General features: G+C 42.9%; 1 protein-coding gene across 1 annotated transcript in view; it reads left to right on the plus strand.

The window, feature by feature from the left end:
- PTDSS2 (phosphatidylserine synthase 2) overlaps window positions 1-25,348 on the plus strand; it is a 126,012-nt gene that overhangs the window by 17,771 nt on the left and 82,893 nt on the right. Inside the window, exon 2 of the mRNA XM_088470399.1 lies at window positions 23,290-23,402. Coding sequence (XP_088326525.1) covers window positions 23,356-23,402 — 47 coding nt within the window. The 5' untranslated portion in view covers window positions 23,290-23,355. The remainder of the gene's footprint in view (window positions 1-23,289; window positions 23,403-25,348) is intronic.

Genomic DNA, 25,348 nt, shown 5'->3' on the forward strand with positions numbered 1-25,348 from the left:
AAAATGAAAAAACAAAAAACCTTAAAAAAATAGCAACCGTAAACCAGAGATACAAGTTTGACTGTTTTGACATGTGGGATATGTGTATGGGGAAATCAGCTGTGAAATGTAAATACAAACAGATATATAACCAAACTTTAAAAATTAAAAAAAAAAAGGAAAAGGCACAGACAAAGGATTACATCAACACATTTTCCTTACCAAAAAAGGATAAAATGGAAACATACCGTTGTGAATGACGGCTGGCCCCGAAACCTCTCCATCGTCCTCCTCGGAGGTGGTCACATTTCCCAAGGAGGTGGGAGGGGTTACAACAGATTCGGGAGATGGGGTGGTCAAGAGAGGGGTGGATTGAGGGGAGGGGGAATTGGGATGGAGGGGAAATTGCCAAGAGGGATGGGCAACAGGGTCTGGGCAGGCTGGGGTGGAGGGGGAATTTTGGGGAGAGGAGGTTTGGCTGGGGGTTGGGGAGAGGGGACGAGAGCACCGTCTTTGCCGGCGATGACGCCGTAGTCTTCGCTCGGCCCCTAAATGATGGGAAACAAATTGAGGTTAGTTTAGAACATCACCTTGCTAAACGCTAATTGTTTAACCCAAAAAAAGGAAAACATGCACACGCAGATATGAGTGAAAACAAGAAACAGGCCAAACAAGAAAACATCCACACGCAGATATGAGTGCAAATAATAAACAGGCCAAACAAGAAAACATGCACACGCAGATAGGAGTGAAAACAAGAAACAGGCCAAACAAGAAAACATGCACACGCAGATAGGGCCACAAAGATAAACAGGAAAACCAAAAAAAACATAACTTACTTTCCGCTATATGCATGCGAAAGCATGCCAGCAAGCGGGGCATCCGCCATTGAAGGTCGGACCACCTGCGCTCCAGCTGGCCGATCTGGCGGCGTGAGCCGAAGGAACGCAGGCAGCCGCGAACCTCCGCATAGGTGGCACGCTTCTCCCGATTGCTGATGGGGGGAGCCTGGCTGGTGATGCACCTGTCCATCACCTCTGTAAGAACCAGAAGCTCTCGCTTGGTGAATGCAGAGGCTCTCATGATGGCAATGGTATATTTTTAATAAAACAGTTTTAATAAAGACCAGAAAATAATTTTGATTGGCTAATGTAGTTGGGAAATTAACAGGAACCATTCTATTGGTTAGTGTATGAGTCATGTGTTCGACAGGCCCAAAAATCTATTGTGAGTTATGATAGGCTTGATGCAGTGACATGCGTAAGCTAATTTAAATAAAGAAATGAACCCAGTAAAATATGCGTGGGTAAAAACACGGAAAACAAATGGATAATTGGCTCAAACATGTATTTTGGCTAAAGAAAACCATTGTTTAAACCGTATGTATTCTGCGGGTAAACACAAACACGGACAAGAGTAAAGTTTATTGAAATACAAAAAAAAAAAAAAATTTACACGTGAAGAGCAATTAAGCTAATTGATATATTGATTGGCATGATACGATTGAAGGAGGTAGGCAGAATGAACGAGCAGGTAATCGGAATCTGACAGGCCCACTTCCGGTTTGTACTTGTGTGTGCGTTCCCTGCAAGCCACATTGGGGATGTACGCTCGCTATTTGGCTCGCTCGTTAGCTAGAGGAGGGGTCGGTAGACTTTGGGGAGGAAGTTTAGCTACATTCGAAATTACGTGCGAGCGCTTAAATTAACATATTTCGGCACATACGCCGAACGTACGAACGGCCACTTGCGTCCGAGTCTGAATCAGGGCCAAAGTTCTAATATATAACAAACACATTATAATGTTTGTAAAAGTAATTTTTCCTTATAACTGTATAGGAATATTAAGGATAAATGATTTTTGCAAATCCATGTTCCATATTTTGTTGTTGTTTGTTTTCTCTCAATTGATGCTTTAAAGTATTCTGCAACTTTTCATGCTAATTTTGTCACCAGTTTGTGATACTGTGATGAAGTCTATGGAATGCATGTTTTTGTTTACATAGTACAAGAGAAGTATATATAATAATAGCTACTTGCTATGAATAGCAAAAGTCCAGAGCTGGGCAGAAGTCACAAGGCGGGAGGCAAGGTAAAACATTAAAACAGAGAAGAAACAGATCTGAAAATCCTGCAGCAATACAGGAAGAAGCCGAAACCTGGGCCAGGGAGAAACTTGCACACTCCAGTCTGAATGTTCTGGCAGGTAGTGTCAGAAGTCACAGCACAGCTTGAGGCTATAAACCCACCTGGAGACAAAGGGGGAGATTTATCAAAGCTTGTAGAGAGATAAAGGGGCCTATTCATCATATGTAATGGACCCGATAGGTCCAAAAGGAGAGAGATAAAGTACCAACCAGGGGCGTTTCTAGAGAGGAGGGGGTCCGTGTGTAGTCTCCGTCAAAGGCCAACTCCTCTCCGTCCCGTGGCCAGCAGTGCACTGAGCGGTGCGCGGCCAGCGCCGCACTGATAAATTCTAGCCACTAGAGTGTGCCCAGAATCTATAGAGCATGTGCAGGTCACCGGGAAAATGGCCCTAGCGGAAACGATGGGAAAATGGCCACGTCAGCCAGTTTACAGCCGTATTTTACAATGCAGACACCGGCACCGACGTGGTGGGACTCCGGAGAGGTAAGTTTAATATGGGTGCAGGGGCCCATGTGCTCCACACACCCGCACCCATTATAAATATGCCCCTGGTACCAACCAATCAGCTCCTGTCATTTTACAGGCTGTGTTTGAAAGTTGTTACTTTATTTCTCTCCTAGGATCTGATTCAATTGTTTTGGGCGCCTCCCGCTGGGCAGCTATACAAATAGGCAACTGATGGAGCAATTCAATTGTTTCTCCGTTTGGGCGCCCATTAGTATTTACCACGCCTACAAGCACCGGGTTTAGCAGCGCAAACTAAACCCGTCTAAGGCCCGTATTCAATTTGAGCAGAGCCGCGTTAACTTAACGCGGTCTGGACTTAACGCTGGCTTCGCCTGTTTTCCAGTAGGCGAAAACGGGACCCGGCGATACTTGGATCGGCGAAAACAAACGGGAATTTTTGGAAAATAATTGTGGGATCCCCTTAAAGATGTCCAGACCCGGGGATCACTATGGGTACCCCCGTTCTTGCCTGCAGAAGAAAGTCTGGGTTTTTAAATAGCCGCAGCTGGTGTTTTTTTTCCCGACATTGAAGAAGTGATGCACAAGAGCATTTAGCTTTTTTTTTTCGTTTTTAAAAGTGGTCCCATCAAATTTGGGGTACATGAAAATGGGTACTAGCATATTTTTAAGTCCCTAAAGCTAATTTTAAAAATTTTGCAAAAATACACCTGCCGCTACTCTGCGCAATAAAAAAACACCTGCCACATACTTGGGGACCCCACCAGTATGAATTTCGTTAGTTTGGCTTTTTGTTTCACTTTTTTTTTGAAACCCCCCAATTTTTTTTTTTTTTTTGGGGTGTCCTGATTTTTATTTTTTTACATTTTTTTTGCAACATTTTGTTTTAAGGGGGCATTCCCAAAAGTACAGGCTAATTTTTATAAGCCTGCACACCTAAACCCCAAATCTAAACTTTATTTCACTTGCTATAGTTAATTAAAAAATTATCCCTGTTTTTAAAAAATGACCCTTGACCCCATTTACGAAAAAAAATGGGAATTTTCGGGAAATATGCCTGGGACCCCCTAAAGATGTCCAGACATGGGGGATCACTATGGGTACCCCTGTTTTTGCCTGCAAAAGAAAGTCAGGTTTTTAAATAGCTTTGCCAGGTCTTTTTCCCTGCCATGGCTATTAGAAACCCCGACTTCCTTCAGTAGTTAAAAATGGGGGTACCCATAGTGATCCCCCATGTCAAAACATCTTTAGGGGGGTCCCTAGAATATTTTCTGAAAATTCCCATTTTTTTTAACCTGTAAAAAAAATTTGTAAAAATGTACAAAAAAAAATGACATAAGGTCCCCCCCCAAAAGCCAAACCAGCCCCAGCTTGCCAGCCAATGGTGGTTTCTAAAAATACGGGGAACAAAATGTGTAGGGTTCCACCGTATTTTAGAAACCAACACCAGGCTGCAGGGACTAGTGCTGGTTTTAAATATAGGGGGCAAAAAACACGTGGGGTACCCCCTATATTTAAGACCAGCACCAGACCCAACCGACCGGGGTGTAATGCCACAGCCCGGAGACCCAATCACCGGGGCTCCAAGTCCAAAGCATTACACCCCAAGTCGGTCAGCGCAAGCCGGTGATCTCGGGGGAGTCGGGGACCCCCCAAAAAAGGGTCCCCCCTCTCCCGAGCACCACAGGCTTACACTGAAGCCTGGGGTTTCATCCCCATACCCCTGGAGTGGTGGGTATGGGGGTAATAGGGGGGCCAAATAATGTAACACTATTGTACTTTACAGTGGAACTACAAGTGCCAGCATGCCTGCCATTTTGCACTTGTGGAACTACAAGTGCCAGCAGACATGCGGCACCTGTATTTTCACTGTAAAATAAATAGTTAAAAAAAGACAAAACACACACACCGTGACAGTATAAATTTATTACACACACCTACCCATTCACACATACTTACCTATACCAGATGAATCTGTCCCCTTCTCCACGTAGAATATCCCAAAAACATGGCCCTGCAAATAAAAAATCATACTCACCTATATCCTGGCTCTGGTCTCCGCAGTAATCCACGTACTTCGCAAAAAAAAAACGACTACACGATCCATGCAACAGCTATGAGTATGTGTGTTGCCACACATACTCATAGCTCCCGAATGCCAACTGACGGCACATCCACGGAGCTGGCAGTCCCGTGAGCCAATCAACAGCCGCGCTGCCTGTAGAGGGCCGCTGATTGGCTCCGGCTACTGACAGTTCCCACGTGGTCTTTCAAATTGAATACGGAGGAAAACTAAAACAGGCGATAATGACGTCATCGGCAGTAAATTACCGCGAATCCGGACTTAACGCCTCAAATTGAATACGGCCCTAAGGATGTGGTTAGGTCACCCAAATGGCCGCTTGGGCTCCCAAAACAACGGACTTTTCACATATTTCTTATCGCATGTCAGGAGGCTGAGAAGAATGGTGTCCCCCCTTTAGGTGTCTGAACGAAGCAACAATTAAATTGCTCCATTGGGTGCCCAATCGTACAGACGCCCAGCAAGGGGCATCTGTAACAATTGAATTATCTCTCAAGTATTGATAAATCTCACCAAAAGCATATGGTTTTAAAGAGGCCTTCTTGTTCACAACACTTTTAAGAGACCAAGGGGTCTATGTACTAAGTTTTGGAGAGAGATAATGCACCATCCAATCAGCTCCTGTCATGTTACAGGCTATTTGAAAAATGACAGAAGCTGCTTCTGCTTTCATTACGGCAGCCTTATTCGGCGTCTTGGAACTGCAGCAGATGTAGCCCATAGCTGATGCCGTTTTTTCTGTTCATGCGCCTTTTTTTTTTTTTGTGGGTGTATTTTTTTTGCTGTTTCTTATGCGTATGAGAATTAAATAGGGACTGCACCGATACCGCACAGGCGGTTTGGACTACAGCTCGGGCAGCTTCCACAGCAAAAAGGTAAGACCTGTCGCTGCTGTCATTATAAAACGTACAGTACACTACACCACACAAAGAAGACCAGCTTCACTCTATTCCGGATAACTGTCTATGAAATGTAGAACACCAAGGGCCCCAGGTACTGTGGCATGAAATTTTATCACATTATCATGGAGGAGGGCAGTTATATATTCCATGGAGGCTAAGTACCAGATTTTGTTTAATAGGGCTTTCATTGTTGGAGCTTTGTTTTGCTTCCTATTTGCAGCAATCAAAAGTTTGCCCGGCAGTATGTATATTATATATATATATATATATATATATATATATAAACGACAGGCTCAATCCACGGCACTCGACCATCTGGGGTGCCCTTGGTATGTGACCACACCATCTACATAAAAAATATCATACAAACTCGGCACTCACATGCTTTTCAAACTGCAACTCCTTTGAACATAGGGAATGTTGGTTCCAACATTCCCTATGTTCAAAGGAGTTGCAGTTTGAAAAGCATGTGAGTGCCGAGTTTGTATGATATTTTTTATATATATATATATATATATATATATATGTATGTCTGAGGTTTAGCAAAGTTTGCTCTGAGGTTTAGAGAGGGATCTAGAGGGTTTATCTAGAAGCTTATGTAAAGGTTCCTTGGGGGGGGAACACCAATCATCTTAGACACCAAAGATGCAACTTAGATATCAGAGGACAGTCCCACTACACATGCAAATAGGTACCAATGTGGCCGCCCAGCCTCTAACAAAGGTCTGAAGACTCCTGATGCAGACCATATACCATCGGGAATACACTTTAAAGGAATATTCTCTTATGTTGGTATTAATGGAAGACTTAGCCACCCACTGCCTGATGTCCGCCAAATCCTCATCCTCAATGCTAATCCCCAGGTCTTGCTCCCAGGTCTACGCAAAAGGTTCTTTGAACTTGGGAGATGAGGGGCTAGCAGCAAGTATAGAATTGATATGAAGCCCTTGCAGCTAGGGTTGTAAATGCATTGATGTTCAAATGAAGTGGGATGTGGAGTTTGCTGAGTGGGCAAATTATACTACAAATTTGTAAGAATGGAAACTCACGATCAGAGAATATATCATATTTTTCACATAGATCTGAAAAAATTTTGTTGGGGTGGCAAAATCACTATCTGATATCCAAGAATGCACCTCACCGGGAAGTGGGGATGAAGCAATAAAGGAGTCAGGGGGATGGACAGGGTGTAAACTTTAGACATTTATTTAGTTTGGTCTACACCTGCAAGACGGCCCTCACACAAGGGACTTCCTAAACCAAGGCTGGTCTTATATTCGGAGGGAGCCACGTGAAGAAACTAAGTGGTCACCCACCAGGTCATTTTCAAGTAAAACTCATTTTTTATTCCCCTTCTCTGAGTGCTAATATGTTATGTGGCTCAACTGTGTTGCAAAAAAATATCTGTCACAAATAGGAATCCCTTGACCTCCATTAATCGCTGATTTGGCCAAGCAGGCCATGACATGTCCCGTTTTTTTTTATCAGACGTAAATATATAATTATTGAGCCACACATCCCTGTATCCTGTCTGCTTATTTTTAAATGAACAACAAGGATGTGTGGAAATTTATACAGATGAATGGGCACTTGGTTAACGTGTAGACATGTATGGGCAAACATTTGAAACAAAGTGTAGAAGGGTTTTTTTTATTACCACTTATTGATCTCTATCCAACATCTCATCCAGTTGAATGTATCAGCGGTTGGTCCAGGCGTATTTCTGAAATTTGTATTTAATTGTTAGCAGCTTTGGTTGGTCTCTTTATCTCCGTCAGTGAGCAGACGTCTAAAGTTCATGTTCTGTATTGCATGGACTTACAACATATCCTTTGTGTAAACCATTAGTAATAATCTTAGAACAGTAGCACATAGAGAAATACTTATAGTTGTTTCACATAATATGGTGAGTAGATCACCCCACAGTTTATGATCTGATTGTTGGCGTCTAAAGTACACAAAGATAACACAACATATATTACGGTCAATATGCGGTGACAGTGGGATGACAAATATCAAGCTTTACTGGGAAAGTGACAGTTATATATCTATTTCATTACTCCTTTATCGGTATGAATGATAATAGATAGAACACGCAGCTTAGCATATCAGTATTCTGGTGATACTGTACACTACTACAGATATACGTCAGTCAGCACACTTCTATATAGAATTAAAAAAATTGTTTTGTAATGGTTATCCAACGCTTTAGTTCTATAGAAGATTTTATTTTACATATACTTATAATATACATTTACTATACCACATTTATATAGTGATCATAACTGCCAGTCTTTGATCAACAAATTTGTGGTTATTAATGAGTTCCTAGCTCCTGAAAGGCTTGCTGCGTCTGACAAGTGGAATTTCATAATTCGCTATAATTTTTAATTTTTAGATGCTAGACACTTAGAGCTGGATGTACTAATGTGAAAAATGTGGTAAAACCCCTGAAAATGCATTTTGTACTAAGCACCGGGTTGCAATGCATTTTGGTGCTTTATCCTGGTGGTTAACCCCATCTTCAGGTGGCGTTACCCAATAGAAGCGCACACATCCTTCTGCGCATGTGCAGAAGGGTGCCAGAGGGACTTCTGGGTACTAAACACTGAAGTCCCTCTATCCAGGGTCGTCGCAAATGACAGCTCATATTGGGAGATCTGTCCTTTGCTATGTAAATCACATTTCTAGGTACATACCACGGAAGTTTCCATATTATGTATATATATATTGCTCCTGACGATGGAGCAATAAAGAGGCTCCGAAATGTTGGTAATTTACCTGGATATAAGTAACATTATTTACTCGAGTGCCGCTGTCTCTGGATGCATATATATATATGGGTGATATGCTTTTAAATAAGTGTCCATAGTCTGCGGTTTTTCCCTATTCTTATTCTATATATATGTATATTTTTTATGTTCATTATTATTACTTATCGTTATTTTTTTATTTTAGTATGGCTTGTATATATTATGTTTATAGTCCATTGTCTTAAATGGTATCTTTATCTATAATCGGTGCAGATTAGATAATGCCTGTTTGTACTAATAACTGACTCTAAAGATGTGCAATAGCCCACAATAAAATGGCAGCGCCCATGTTAACTTTAACAAAATGGCGCCCGCAATAAATAGAATGACACTAGCCTGCACAGTACTCATGACCAGTTACTTTGGAGCGCACACAAGGTGACGCACTTCCGTCCTGACTGAGCATCAGTTGCGCTGGTTTACTTGCCCACAGAACCGGATCTCCGTGCTAGTGTTAAGCGCGGACTTCCGGTTTCTGGGAACAGCACACTTCCGGTTGGTGAAAAATTGGTACTTTGTGATAAAGGGTCTAATAGGTCTAGGTATATATAGGGACATATGAGGCACACAATTGAATACCCATGAGGAAGCCATTAAACATCAAAAAACGTTGGGTCGATACTACATTATCCGCCTCTCCTTTCCTGTAAAGAGTTTATTCCAGAAAGGTGACTACTGGTGTAGAATCACGGACCTGGTGACTACATCATCTTGGATAAGCTAAGAAACCTCCTTTCTGTTTTTATGTACGGTGTTTTCCAGTATGTTTGAGGTAATATACTGACATTAACTGAAGCAGAGACTATAGAGTTCCCATCCTGGGTCATCCTCGGTACGGAGTAATAAAGATCTCTGCTGATACACTTTCTAATAGCGTCATTACGGTACGCATAATTTATTCTACACTGTGCTACAGTGATTGTTAAATTACTACACTATCAGGCACTCACTTTCTCTCTCACTCATAACAAGATGCAGTCCCCAGACAGTGTAATCCCGGCAAGGGATTTAATATAGGTGGCAAAATACAGACGCCTATGTTAATCCCGACGCCGAGACCCCCACAGGACACCGGACCGATCGTTCAATGCCAGGGGTAAGTATACACATAGCTGGGGATGGGGGGGTTAGGTTTATGTTAGGGGAAGGGGGGGTTAGGGTTAGGCACCCCCAGGGGGAGGTCAGGGCTAGGCACCCCCCGGGAGGGTTAGAATTAGGGTACAGGGAGGGGGGGTTAGCATTACGCACCCCTGGGGGGAGGTTAGGGTTAGGCACTAGGGGGGAGGTTAGGCTTTGGCACTCCTAAAGGAGGGTTAGGGGGGGAGAGGGGAGGGTTAGGTACTTTACTTACCTCCGTAGGGATCTGTGCTGTTCACTCCCATCCGGCGGTCATTCATACCGATTCCCTCATAACTGCATATATATATGGTTGTGGCAGTGGGACAGAGAGGCATAAAGACATAGAAAGTTTTGTATAGTCTATTTAGACGTCTAAGAGATCAGACATATCACAGTATAGACATCAATTGTGAGGTCATATATCAATTGATTATGAAAATCGTCTAGAACACTGTCATACTATGACCTTATGTAAGAATATTTATTCTGAGATCTACCCCTGATGAAGTCTTGGTAAAAGACGAAACGCATAGGGTTTATGTGAATGGTGGACATTGCATTGTAAATCTTCCCCTTATCTGGAAGGTGTAGAGAAATCTGTTTTATATAGTGGATGTTGGCATATCATCAAATTTATTTTTATGTAAAAAACAAGCATGAATATTGGTATTTACGTCTCCAAAAGAATAAGAATTGGAAACTTGAAGCCCTGAAGGGATTGCTACAGTTTAAAGAATATAAGAACTGTTTGTATCTGTTATTTGGTTTGAAGCGCCCCAACAGTAACTGCTTTGTATCTGTTTATATATATATATATATATATATATATATTGTGACACAGTCGGGACAGGGGATCTTCTGGGTAGATAAACTCCCTCTTTACACACACAGCAGCCGGAGGAACTGGGGTTCTCGTGCAAGCTGGTCAGAGCCAGTCTTTATTGCACAGGACACATAAATAAAACAAAACGTAAACAAAATCCATGCCCATCTGGGCTCTAACTACACAGTAGGTTCCCTCACTATCAGAAGGCTAAATAAGTTCACGTCCACAGTACTTACAGGTTGTACCAAAGTGTCTCAGAGCAAGCTAGCCTGCGGGCCTTCTCTCCCAGGTGTGAGACACTAAGCCACAACTAAACCCAACTTATAACAACCAACTCCAGGTGCAAGCCCTAATGAGCCTGCTACCAGGCTGAAAGGCCCAACACCCGGAGTGGCCTGTGGATGGAGCCCTCCTTCTCCTCACATCCACACCCCAGGACCCATTCTGGCTTTTCACCAAAGCATGCAATTCTAGTCTGTTTTCATAACAGACTTCTCCCGGGGGTTATAAAACACATAAGATAGGAGTCTAGGACACACATAGTAGCCATACCAAACTTCTCCAGTGCTTCTATCACTATATATATATATATATATATATATATATAAATATATATATATATATATATATAGTGGCAGTATCACCAGAGGTGGCACTGGTGAGCAGCAGATTCTGTGTGGGACAGGAGAGATCTGCCCACACTGACTAGGAAAACATTATGGGAGGATGCCTAATTGCTGCCTTGTGGATAGAGCTCAGGTGTGGGCTGATGAGAAGGCAGACCAGTCAGACTGCAGTGGGAAACAATCGATGTGGGATTGTGGCAGCCAGAGAGCCCAGTGAAGCTAAGTGAGGCATTGGGGGCCTGTGTCTGGACCTTGCAGGAGGCAAGGGGAGACCACAAACTCTCAGACTGTGTGACAAGAAAGCAGTGAAGCTGCAGGCTAAGGAAGCCAGGGCCTAAATCTGTAGGATACAGGGAAGGCCACCCAGACTGTATTTGTGTAGCTGTGGCAGCCAAGCCAGGCTGGAGCCGGAGATAGACCTGCAAGAAGCAGGCAGAGATTTTGTTGGCAGACTAGCTGCACCACAATAGAGAAGGCTCAAGAAGTGAGTTAGATGCCCTAAACAGGCGCTAGGTTGTTTATTATTTTCTGTTCCTTTGTGTTGTACCTGTTTTCCCCTCCTGGAAGTAAAGCACCATCTCATTTATTTTACTTGAAAGCTGTGTGTGGACCCTCATTAAGCACCTAAACGCTGCACCAGTCCACCCTGTGCTGAGATAATTATCACCAAGATATCACATATGGTGGAGAATGCGGGCATGAAGATTCTACGCACAAAGGTCTACGCAAGACAGCTCTGCGAGAAAAAAGTGAATTACAGCAAGTAAATGGACATAAGGAGGCTCACTGCACCTGCATGGTGGAATGCTCGTCCAGGGCAGCACAGACGGTGTAATGGTTAGTATTACTGCTTCACAACACTGAAGTCATGGGTTCAATTCCCAGTTCGGAGCTAACTGTCTGGAGTTTGTATATTCTCCCTGTGCTTGCGTGGGTTTCCTCCGGGTACTCCGGTTTCCTCCCACACTCCAAAAATATACTGGTAGGTTAATGGCTCCTAACTAAAATTAACCCTAGTGTGTACGTGTGTGAGCATGTGGTAGGGAATATAGGCCCTCATTCAGAGCCGTTCGCTATTTGCGGTCGTTCGTTTAAAAACAAGGGGTGGCTATTCAAATGATCCGTACGCACATTGCTGTCTGTTCACACCTCTAAGTCTGAACGAGCGTGCAAAACATACGCTCGTTTATTTCTTAAAAACGCCCCCTGGCCGCTCGCATCCTACGTCATGTCCGCTATTTATTAGATTAATCGAGTACATCGACCAGCGTATGAACTGCTCGCTATTCTTGTGGTTGGTGTTTGCTACCACAAATTTGCGTGCAGTTCTGGCTATAAAATAACCCAGTGACGTGGTCAATGACGCTGCTGTTTTAAATATACACACCCATAAAACGCCCGTTTTGACCTTTAAGCACGCCTGCGTTCGGATCTCCACTCCCCATTTTCAAGCACCTTCCCCTGTTACCACCCACATACGCCTCATTCTGTCACTCAAAATAGCAGGCACTCGCTATAAAGCGTACAAAGGATTTTCGGCCGCACTGACTGGTTCGCGCATGCGTACTAAAACGCGTACGCATGCGCAGATGTGCTAACATCGCTCGGAACGAGCGTACTGCCGCTAATGAGCGGCTCTGAATGAGGGCCATAGATTGTAAGCTCTGCTCAGGGCAGGGACTGATGTGAATGGCCAAATATTCTCTGTAAAGTGGTGCGGAATATGTGTGCGCTATATAAATAACTGGTAATAAATAAAAATAAATAAGGTGGTGAGTGAAGATAAGTCTGTTGTGAAGTGTTGTTTAAACAAAAAAATTGTCTGCAAGTGTGCACTATTGCTGCAGTGTACATCTTTTCCTTGGAAAGGACGAGAAATAAGTGTTACACAAGTTGCTGGAGAATTGTTTGCTTATGGGAGAGGCAAAGTTTGCCAGTAAAAGAAGTACAGTATTCAAGTGTTTTGCAAAAGTGAAAAGTGCAAGTATATTGTCTGTGAAGATAAATGTGCACTTCCTCAGCATTGGAAGGGTTAAAAGTAATTGTGTGGTTTATCCTGGTGAATTGCTCATGCTCATTAAGTCAAGGTGTGGTACTGAGGGAGCAGAGGTTCCTATTGAAAGGCTATTGAGACTGTTTGATACATGCTGGTAATTTTAGTGCCACATGAAGAAAAATGTTTTGCTGTGTTGAAAATATTTTTGAAGATAAAGTGTGATACAGTGAAAACAAAAACAAGTTGTTCCTGTGTATTTTGTGCCAAGAATCATGGTAATAAAAACAAAAATTGTAAAGGTAGACCACCTACAAAGGTTCATTCTCAGTCTAGAGAGATTGAAAACCCGAACTGGAGTTTACAGTTTGCATGTAAAGATGTCAGTGTGTATGGTCAGTGTATGGTGCAAGGTTCCCTAGGAGAGGACTATATCAGCCTGGCAGAATTTGACAGTAGGCATAAAGTTTTGTATGAAAGTAATGCGTATTATGCTGGGAAGATTGATGACTTAATGGAACAATTGGCTGATGAGAGAAATGTTCACGAACAAGCTGAAAAGAAATGACGGAGTGAATAGTCCTCTTTGAAAATGGCATTTGAGCAGGAAGAAATAAAAAAATGTGAAGTTCTTAAAGAGACAGACCTCAATTTGGCAGCTATGTCTGAACACCTTAGGAAGCTAAACTTTTCAAATGTGTTACAAAGTATGAGAACGATGTGCTCCTAGCAAATAATGACTTATTAGAGCAAGATGTTGTTGAGTTGCAGCAAAAGTGTATGGTACTTCAGCAGGAAGTGGAGGAATTGAAAAAAGGTGTTCAGAGACATCGGAGTGATGCAGAGCGCACGCAAGTGAAAGTGGCGGATCTGAATCTGATGTTAAAAGGAAAAGATTCTTTAATTGTGTCCACTCAAGTAAAGCTTAAAGATTGTGAACTGGAGAAAAGTTCTCTGGCTAAAAAGTTTTGTGAAGTAAAAGAGAACTATCTCCAGATGCTGCAAACTCGAGCTCAGTGGGAAACTGACCATGAAGGAAAAGAGATGGAGATGGTCCATCTTAAAGTCAGTGGTAAGGAGCAAGTACAAACTCTCCAATCCAAATTAGCTGCAGCTAGAGCAGTTTCAGAATTTCTAATGGAAAGAAATGTATTCCTGGAGGAAAGTCTGCATAAAGCTGCCAAGCAAAGTCAATATTTGGAGAGAGAGCTTAACTTTGCCCATGGCAGGTCTTGGAAGTTGCAAGAACAGAGTGAGAACCTTGAGAAGTGTCTGCTAAGTACACAGAACCAGTTGCAAAGATTCCAAGTGGAGAGGAATACCAAAGAACTGGAGTTGCAAAGTGAATTAAACGTGGCAGAGTCCGAAATAAATGTACAAAAGTTGAAACTTGCTGAACATGAAGTTGTTGAGTGCAATCTGCTGCAATCTGAGAGCAAGTTGAAAAGTGCCATGGTGAAAATTGCCCAGCTGGAAGAGCAGCTGTCTATGGCTCAGAAAAAGTTTCACATGGTAGTGGGAAAATCACAAGAGGAAAAGAAGTTAAATAACATTCTGAAGTTTAATTCTGGACCTAAAATGGCATCTGATGTCTGAACCAAGTGTGGCAGAAGTACATAAACACAAGCAGCAATTGTTACAGATTGATCCTGAAAAGGCTGGCATGCAGAGTGATATGCTACCAGTACAGAGTGTCTTGTGTGATGAGCAGCGGACAAACAGTGAATTGTGGTTACTAAGTAAGATGTTCCAGAGTTATGTCTTTCAGCAGCAATGGAACCATAGAGATGTCCTCATTGACGTTACCAGTGTACAAGAAGGGACAGAAGTATCGGAGTTGGGAAATTCCCTAAAGGTCCATCTTGGAAAAGTGGATGAGATTCCTTGCAGTGACTTTCAGCTTACAGTGATAGCTGAGGGTATGAAGTTCTCCAAAAGGGGCACAGGTCCAGACTGCAAAACTGTGTCTGAAGTTGATAATAAAGAATTGACGTATACAGATGGTGATCGCATGACCTGTGAAGTAAAGTTACAGGATGTACAAAATTCTACGAAGATAGTGATGGCTTCAAAGGATGAGACTCTCTTGTTGCCAGGTGTTCAGAGTGATGAGAAAGTGACTCAATCACACAGTTTTGCAGGGCAAAGCAGAAACTTGGAGAAAGTTAATTCTGAGTCTTGTGAAAAATAATACTCATGTATGTAAAACAATGCCTTCATGCAAGCAGGATGGAATTTGCAGTACTGCTGGATTTATCTGTGAGGAAGTGAAGTGGTCTCAAATTACAAAGCTTGAAGCAAAATGTCCAGCTAAGGTGAATTTGAAAATAAAGACCTCTGTGGAGAGTGACCTTCAACCTGTGCTGGTGGAACATGTTGAAATTGTTCATCAGATTTTCAAGGCTCAAAAATCGGGAGCACAAGATAGTCCAAGAGATCTATGCCTTAATGAAGTGGCAGATAGCCATCAAAGCCATGAGATAAATTATGTGGATAAATGGAGTAAATATTCAAGTATCCTATGTGGATACGGGAGTCCGGAATCTGAGGGTGACTATGCCAGTACGTTGTCTGTTGACATAAAGCCAAGATCCAGAATATGTGATGCTGATGACTCTCAAGATACTGGTAGCTCCTCTTCTTTCAGAGGGCCATCAGTGAAGTATGCCAGTAGCCAATACAGGACTTTAAGGCTGAAGATTACAGATGTGACAAGTAAAAGTTGGCCAAAAGATGTGCATTAATACATTTAAGTGGGAAGAGTAAAGATGAAGTATGTCACTTTGGGAAAAGTAACTTCAAGTTCTTGATGCCTGACGTGGTACCCAGGGATGACCCTCATGTACTGCATACAGAAAGCAAGAAGTACCATTGCTACCATAAAGTGAGGAAAAAAGTTTGGAGGAAAATAAATTCTGGAATCTGGAGGATGAGACCCCCAGAGATCGCAAGCATCTGTATGACCGTGGATACAGTTGATTTCCCTCATGAGGAGAGTGAAGAGGGACATCGTCATGAGAATGCCTCGTCTCATGTTGCTGAACCCAGGGGTTTCAAGCTGGGGAGGGGGATATGTGGCAGTATCACCAGAGGTGGCACTGGGGAGCAGCAGATTCTGTGTGAGGCAGGGGAGATCCGCCCACACAGACTAGAAAAACATTGTAGGAAGAAGCCTAATTGCTGCCTTGTGGATAGAGCTTATGTGTGGGCTGATGAAAAGGCAGACCAGTCAGGCTGCGGTGGGAAACAATCGATGTGGGATTGTGGCAGCCAGAGAGCCCAGTGAAGCTAAGTGAGGCATTGGGGGCCAGGAGGCCTGTGTCTGGACCTTGCAGGAGGCAAGGGGGGAACACAAACTCTCAGACTGTGTGACAAGAAAGCAGTGAAGCTGCAGGCTAAGGAAGCCAGGGCCTAAATCTGTAGGATACAGGGAAGGCCACCCAGATTGTATTTGTGTAGCTGTGGCAGCCAAGCCAAGCCAGGCTGGAGCCGGTGATAGACTTTGTTGGCAGACTAGCTACACCACGATAGAAAGGGCTCAAGAAGTGAGTTAGACACCCTAAACAGGGGCTAGATTGTTTATTATTTTCTGTTCCTTTGTGTTGTACCTGTTTTTCCCTGCTGGAAGTAAAGCACCATCTCATTTATTTTACTTGAAAGCTGTGTGTGGACCCTCATTAAGCACCTAAACACTGCACCAGTCCACCCTCTGCCGAACTAATTACCCCCAAGATATCACAATACATATATATATATATATATATATATATATATATATACATACATATATGTATATGTGAGATACACACCCGTTTTTAGTCACGCTGGGTCAAGCCCAGCACATTGAAATTACAAGCCAGATCGACATAAAATACACTGAAAAAGCCACTTCAGCATAAAATACACCGAAACAAGCCAGATCCACATAAAATACACTGTAAAAGCCACTTCAGCATAAAATACACTGCAACAAGTCACTTCCACATAAAATACATTGAAAAACCCAGAGCCACATAAAATATGTTATAAAAACCACATCCACATAAAATACATTTTGAAATCCAGAACCGCATAAAATATATTGAAAAAGCAAGATTCACATAATATACTTCATATACTTCAGCTCCTCCATGTGTCACTCCATCCTCCTCCCTTGCCTGTCCAGCCCACATTCATGTGTCTTTGCAGCCCCCCCCATGCCAGTGCAGCGGCCCCTCATGTGTCACTCCTGCCACCTCCTCTCCTGAGTTATCTCAACAGCCCCACTCTTCCCCCATAAGCATGAAAGCAGGCATCATCCCCCCAGCTCTCAGGCAATAGTGCCCCTGTAGTTGTGCCTCTTATGCAGTGCCCCCTATATTTGTGCCCCTTATGAAGTGTCCCCTGTATTTGTGACCCTTATGCAGTGCCCCCTGTAGTTTTGCCCCATATGCAGGGCCCAATAAAGTAGTGCCCCTTTTGCAGTGCCCCTAAAGTAGTGCCCCATATGCAGGGCCCCCTAAAGTAGTGCCCCTTATGCAGTGCCCCTAAAGTAGTGCCACCTATGCAGTGCCCCCCCCTGCCCAGTACTTACCTCACCAGACTGGCTCTCGCACCGCTGCCACTGACAGGCTTCTCACATCGCGGGTGACGTCATGATGTCACCCATGCAATGTATCACTGAGAAAGCTGGTCTCTGAAGTGAGTGGAGGCTTCTTTAGCCTCTGATCGCTTCAGAGGCCAGCGTTCACAGTTGCAGGGGTTGGAGGCAGAGCACTGTCTCTGAAAAAATTGGTTCGTCAGGTGTGTGTGGGGGGGGTGTTTTTAAAAAAAAAATTATTGGGGTCCTACAAACCCACTCTTCCTTTTATACCGTGTTCGTCTCAGAAGCCTACTCTTTTACTTTACTGAACAGAGGGTACTGTACCCCTGATCTTTAGTTCTGCATAGAAAACACATTGAACAGCCAGGGGTAATTTTGCTAATGTCCGCTTGTGTTGGGATATCCAAGCTACCGCATATCTCATGTGGTTATCAGCCCCAAACTACAGTATTTACTATGTTGTAGTTTGGAGGCTGGGGGCCTGATTCAGAGTTGAACGTGAAGTATCTATGGAACTGCCCCACCCCATCCATCTGCTTGTGGATGTAGCCATCATCAGCGTGAATTTGCCCTAGTCCTATCCAGCGGAGACAATGGAGTCATTTGCCACTCGGCACCAACCCTGAAGGGGGCACCTGGCTCCATTGCATGGAGAAGGAGCGCCGCTGATCGGCGCTCCACCTCCAGTGGCATAACTATGGAGGGTGCAGGGGATGGAGTACCACCCCCTGCACCCTCCATTTGCTGGGCGCCCGCTGAGTGTGTTACCAGCGGGCGCCCGGCTCCTTCTCACCCCCGACGGTAGTCGGAGGATGGAGCTCACTCCTGAGCTCCGGCTTCCGGGTCCCGCAGTGCACTATGGGCTGCCTAAACCTAAGTCCCCCGGGAGGGGCCCAACCCTAACCTACCCCCGTGAGTGCCCAACCCTAACCTCCCGGGGGGGTGCCTAACCTCATGTAGTCACGGCTGCTGCTGTGACCCGATCACTGTGGCCAGCAGTGAACGGGCAGCCGGACCGTCAGAAGCAGTAGCGGCGGCTCTGGTAGCCGCCGCCACTACTATGTCTCCGGGCCGCTAGCGGGACACCCACTCGCTGCGGCTCTGGAACATAGTGAGCAGTGAGATCACTGTGTACGAGCAGCAGCAGCGGCAGCTCTGGTAGCCGCCGCTGCTATATCTCCGGGCCGCTAGCGGGTGTCCCACCCGCTGCGGCTCCGGAACAGTGATCAGTGAGATCACTGTGTGTGTACAAGCAGCGGCGGCTCTGGTAGCCACTGCCGCTGCTATGTCTCCGAGCCACTAGCGAGACACCCACCCGCTGCAGCTCTGGGAACACAGTCACAGTGATCAGTGAGATCACTGTGTAGGAGCAGATATGGGCAGGCGAATGGCAGACCTGTGCAGGGCCATTCTTTTGCGAAATTGTCTAGTGGTTTTCCCTATATAGAGTAATCCACATGGTCAGCGTATAGGGTACACTGCAAATTGACTCGTGCAGGTCAATATACTTTTAATGGCAAATCTTTGTCCCAAATGAGGATGAACAAAACTATCACCCGTCTCAAGGAATCCACATGTGGTGCAACCTAAACACTTATAGTTTCCTGGCTTTTTGGTCAAGAAATGAGTGGATGGGGTATGCGTAAGACCTGAGGGTAACCTCTGCTGATAAATTTATCAAACATGATGTCTAACTGTTTGAGTTCATCCTCTGGGTTACTACAGATCCTATGAATCCTAAGGAACTGGGAGTATGGTAATCCGCTCTTTAAATTATTGGGATGAAAACTGGAAGCTAATAGTAACGTATTGCGATCTGTGGGCTTCCTGTATACTGAAGTTTGTATACAGCCATGTGATAGTTTTACTGAGACATCTAAGAAATTAATCTCTTTTGGATCAATCTCATACGTAAATTTGATATCGCTGTCTAATAAATTCACATCCTCCATCATATTTACAAATTCATTTCCATTGCCTAGCCAGACAATAAATATGTTGTCTATGGATCGTGTGAAGAATCTGATCTTCTCAGCGTACTCAGATCTGCTGAAAAAAAGATCATGTTCCACACGATACATAAACCCATTGGCATACGCCGGAGCTGCACAAGAGCCCAACACTTATTCATGTTGTTTGTTAACTTCCTGAAGAAAATCATTTTTGATTGAAACGTTGAAGTAAAGGACTCAACTCAATTACAGGCTTATTGTTTGGAGTGCCGCTGCCACTGTACATATTCTTGTCTTGTGTTATTTGCGGAGGGCACCTATAATTACCATTTGAGGAGGAGTGCCAAGTCTTTCGCTATTTGCATTTTGGTTGGAATACACACCACCTTGCTAAGGCACCATCCCATATTTACCGTTTCCATCGGTTGTTTGGAATACAGGAATTACTATTTACTGTGATATTGTGCCGTATTATGTCACAGTCAACAGATCCAAATATAGGTCTGGGTTTTATAAATGTGGATTTACCATTGGGAGACCAATTTACTTTCTCTGAAGCAGATGCAGAACAGATCTTATTCAAAGATAATCTGACCACAGCAGCAGGCATTCAGTCAGCTGACCATTATTATACTCAGCTATATCGTTTGAAAAAGAAGGAAGTGGATTTCTTTTTACATGGTGTCACTTTAAGTGACTATTTCAGAAACAAAAAGATCCCGAGGGGATTTCGCATCAGGAACATCCCAACTATCGGACGTTTCAATCCCGACTTTTGCAGAAAATGGGCGGCTATATTAAATAAGGCATCCTTTGATCTCATACTGCTAGTCATTGAGGAGTCTGGTAGAGAACTGGATATTATTAAGAAAAAAATTTATCTATTTGAGACCGCACACCAGCAGACATTAAGAGACGACAATACCTGTGATTGGATAACCAAATTGCAAACACAAGTAGACAAATATCGCAGTGATCTTATAAAGTTTAAACAAAACAAACTTAATATTGTAAATAAGGATTACGAAGAAAAACGTGTTTATTCTTGGCCAAACAATCCGTTAGGGGCGAGAAAACCTCAATATATAGGCCCCAACAGAAGATACAAAAAATTTGCTCTGGAAACTGATACCTCCAGTGGAGGACAGTCCACAGATCAGGAATGTGCTGGCACAAGTGGGTCTCAATCTTCCCGCAGGCCCCCTTTAGGGGTTATTACAAGAGCCAAAAAAGATCATCCCCCAGACTCTACACAAGACGAGGAGGCCAGTGGCAAAGGTAGAAAAAAACAGGTGTCCAAAAAGAAGAAATAGTTTATAATCTGTCTAACAGAATCCTCACGGCTGATGAATTAAGTGTATTACACAAGGGTCTAAGTTTTGTCCCGACAGTACAGCATGATACGTGAGAAGCCAAATCGATTTGCATAGACTTAATCGACAACTTCGTTTAAAAGAGTTTTTTGATGACAAACCTAACAGATATCCCAACCTTTCGGTCAAGCCAGTCAACATCTATGTTCGAACCAACTTCTAACAATTTGGCGATAAAAGGGTTTACTAACCTGATGGAGTCTTGCATTTCTAAATGCAAGAAACAGTGTAAGAAAATACATCCTAATTTATCTAAAAATTAACTAGTGGCTTTAAACAACTTAGCAAGGATACGAATATAACTATCCGCCCTGCTGACAAAGGGGGCGGAATAGTAATACAAGACATTGTTGCATATCGCAATGAAGCATTGAAACAATTAATGGACGTTAAGGTTTATTGCAAATTGGATGGAGTTCCTACCAAAAAATATCAAGCAGAGCTAACTAATATACTATCAGCAGCTGTAGAAGAACAACTTATTAACAAAAATATTAGAGATCAATTGTTGCCTACATCACCTAGGGTACCTGTTTTTTATATACTACCCAAACTGCATAAGGACCCACTCAATCCACCGGGTAGACCGATCATATCGGCAAGGGAATCTTTGTATTATGAAATATCCAGATACATTGACTATTACTTACAACCAGTGATACAGGCTGAGAAAACGTATCTTAAGGACACTTCTTCTTTCTTGGAAAAAGTTTTTAGGCAGATTACCAGAAGAAAGTTTGCTATGTACGGTTGACGTCATCAGCCTATATACCAGCATACCCAATACTAGGGGTCTTATGGCAATTGAACACTTATTGACTAATAATCCACATTATTGTGGACCTGACCTAGCTTTTTTTACAGAATTGTTACGCCTTACTCTGACTAGGAACTATTTTGTTTTTGATGGCAGCTTTTACCTTCAAACCCATGGATGTGCCATGGGCTCTTGTGCAGCTCCGGCGTATGCCAATGTGTTTATGTATCGTGTGGAACATGATCTTTTTTTCAGCAGACCTGAGTACGCTGAGAAGATCAGATTCTTCACACGATCCATAGACGACATATTTATTGTCTGGCTAGGCAATGGAGATGAATTTGTAAATATGATGGAGGATGTGAATTTATTAGACAGTGATATCAAATTTACGTATGAGATTGATTCAAAAGACATTCATTTCTTAGATGTCTCAGTAAAACTATCACATGGCTGTATACAAACTTCAGTATACAGGAAGCCCACAGATCGCAATACGTTACTATTAGCTTCCAGTTTTCTTCCCAATAATTTAAAGAGGGGATTACCACACTCTCAGTTCCTTAGGATTCATAGGATCTGTAGTAACCCAGAGGATGAACTCAAACAGTTAGACATCATGTTTGATAAATTTATCAGCAGAGGTTACCCTTGTGACCTTCTGCTGGAAGCCAAAACACGAGCATTGGCTGCCCCAAAAGAGAGTGTTAACAACACAGAGAGAAAAAATAATATGGATTAGAAATTGGTATGGGTCAATAGTTACAGCACTGCCAGTAAAACTATAGTTGGCACGGCCAAAAGATTTTGGCCGATGATAAACACTGATCCAGGCCTGAAAAGTCTGAAGGATATTACTCTGTTACCTTGCTATAAGAGGGGCAAAAACATACGTGATTGGCTTGTACACAACGATATCACAGGTCTTACGCATACCCCGTCCACTCATTTCTTGACCAAAAAGCCAGGAAACTATGTGTTTAGGTTGCACCACATGTGGATTCCTTGAGACGGGTGATAGTTTTGTTCATCCACATTCGGGACAAAGATTTCCCATTAAAAGTATATTGACCTACACGAGTCAATTTGCAGTGTACCTTATACGCTGTCCATGTGGATTACTCTATATAGGGAAAACCACTAGACAATTTCGCGAAAGAATGGCCCTGCACAGGTCTGCCATTCGCCTGGCCATATCTGGCAAAGAGAATGAGCAGCCTGTGGCTCGCCACTTTCGCGAATATAATCATACCCTTTCCACCCTGCGCTATAAGATGATAGAACAGGTCCCGGAGCATCACAGAGGGGGTGATAGAGCCAGAAGGCTACTACAAAGAGAGACTTTTTGGATCTATCGCCTAAACAGCTTGCAGCCACATGGTCTCAATGAGACTTTATCACTTTCCTGTTTTGATTAATCCCTATACCTTCACATTAATATTTAGTATTGCTTTTTACCTGGTAATTTTCATGCTGTTTAGCAATGTGGCAGATTATATGCATTATAGTGATATGCTTGACTTGTCTATATATTGATATATTTATATATTTATGATGCTATTGCTCGGTTAATATTGTTTTCTTACTATGCAATGTCCCCTTTGGTTTATATTCTGAGTATGTACTTTGGTGCAGGTTTTTTCACTTTATTTGTTTTTTCTGGTTTCCACAGTGAGTGGAGCTCTGAACGTCACGTGGGCTGCGTGGTGCCGCGCGATGACGTCAAACGCTCTCTCAGATGGACGGAGCTGGTCGCACTCGGGGTGAACCATGTATGTTATATAGGTAAGTGTTATTCATGTTGTTTGTTAACTTCCTGAAGAAAATCATTTTTGATTGAAACGTTGAAGTAAAGGACTCAACTTGATTACAGGCTTATTGTTTGGAGTGCCGCTGCCACTGTACATATTCTATGTATGTATGTATGTGTATATATATATACATATGTATGTGTATATATATATATACATACATATTTTATGTGAATATATATATATGTATTTATATATATATAAATGTCTGTGTGTGTATATATACATGTGTGTGTATATATATATATATATATATATATATATAAATATATCTATATACACACACACATATATATATATATATATATATGTTCGATCTATATATATATATATATATATATATCGATGGATATCGCAGAGCCTCTGATTAGGGATGGCAACCGACCATCGATGGTTTACAAACCATCAATGGTCTGGCTGAAAACAAGTGGTTTGCCATTGCTGGTGGCCATCAATGTTTCACCATCGATGGTAACCTCTCAATCGATGTGTAGGAAACATCGGCAGTTGTGGTCTACACAGATCTCCTCGACCAATCGCAAAACAATTGCTGGCTTCTAACGATGGTTGAACCATCGATGCTACAGCCATCAATGGCCATCACTACAGTATAACATAAAAATTTATATTTTTATGTTATACTGTGTTTTAAAAAAATATTTTTTTCAAATAAAATAGTGATGGATAAGTTTAAAATTATGTTCGTGACCTAATTCAATCATTAAAGAAACCGACAATTTTGGAGTGGTTTTTGGAAAAAAAAGCACCCGGAAAAGTTGCATTCCTGTGCCACAAGGCCCCTATATTACTAAAGTAGGGAGGTATGTGTATTATTTAAGGATGAAACCACGTAGTGTGCAGATCCCACACATGGTATTTGGCAGATCTAGTAGCCTTTAATAAGGGTGATATTTATCAATGCTTCTAAAGAGGACACGTGGAGGTGTTTCCCATAGCAACCACTGAATTATAGCTATCACTTTACTGTGAAAAATACAAAATGATAGCTAAAAGCTGATTGGTTGCTATTAGGGGTGTGCACCGGCCACTTTTCGTGTTTTGTGTTTTGGTTTTGGATCTGGATCTTTCTTCGTGTTTTGGATCTGGATTGGTTTTGCCAAAACCACCCTTCCGTGTTTTGGGTTCTGGGTTTTGTGTTTTGGATCTGTATTTTTTTTTTAAAAAGCATAAAAACAGCTAAAATCACAGAATTTGTTGGTTTCTCTGCTCCTATGCTATTATTAACCTCAATAACCTTAATTTCCACTCATTTCCAGTCTATTCTGAACACCTCACACCTCACAATAGTGTTTTCATGTCCAAAAGGTTGCACCGAGGTAGCTGGATGACTATGCTAAGCGACACGAGTGGGCGGCACAAACACGTGACCCATCTAGGAGTGACACTGCAGTGGCAGACAGGATGGCAGTTAGAAAAACTAGGCCCCAAACTGTACATAATGCAAAGAAAAAAAAGAAGTGCAAGATGGAATTGTCCTTGGGCCCTCCCACCCACCCTTATGTTGTATAAACAGGACATGCACACTTTAACAAATCAATCATTTCAGCGCCAGGGTCTGCCACATAACTGTGGCTGAAATGATTGGTTCGTTTGGGCCCCCACAAAACAAGCTGGCAATTAATGTGTCCCTGCACAAACTGGCTCTACGGAGGCAAGATGTCATCCTCATCCTCCTCATCCACCGATTCCTCACCCTCTTCAGTGTGTACATCCTCATCCTCACAAAGTATTAACTCGTCCCCACTTGAATCCACCACCACAGGTCCCTCTGTACCTTCTGGAGGCTGGTCTCCCTGGAAGAGCTGATAATTCATTTTGATGAACATCATCTTCTCCACATTCTGTGGAAGCAACCTCCTACGCCTTTCGCTGACAAGGTTCCCGGCTGCACTAAACACT

This window comes from Taudactylus pleione, unplaced genomic scaffold, assembly GCF_031769625.1.
Source record: "Taudactylus pleione unplaced genomic scaffold, aTauple2 ptg000100l, whole genome shotgun sequence".
Classification (NCBI taxonomy): Eukaryota; Metazoa; Chordata; class Amphibia; order Anura; family Myobatrachidae; genus Taudactylus; species Taudactylus pleione.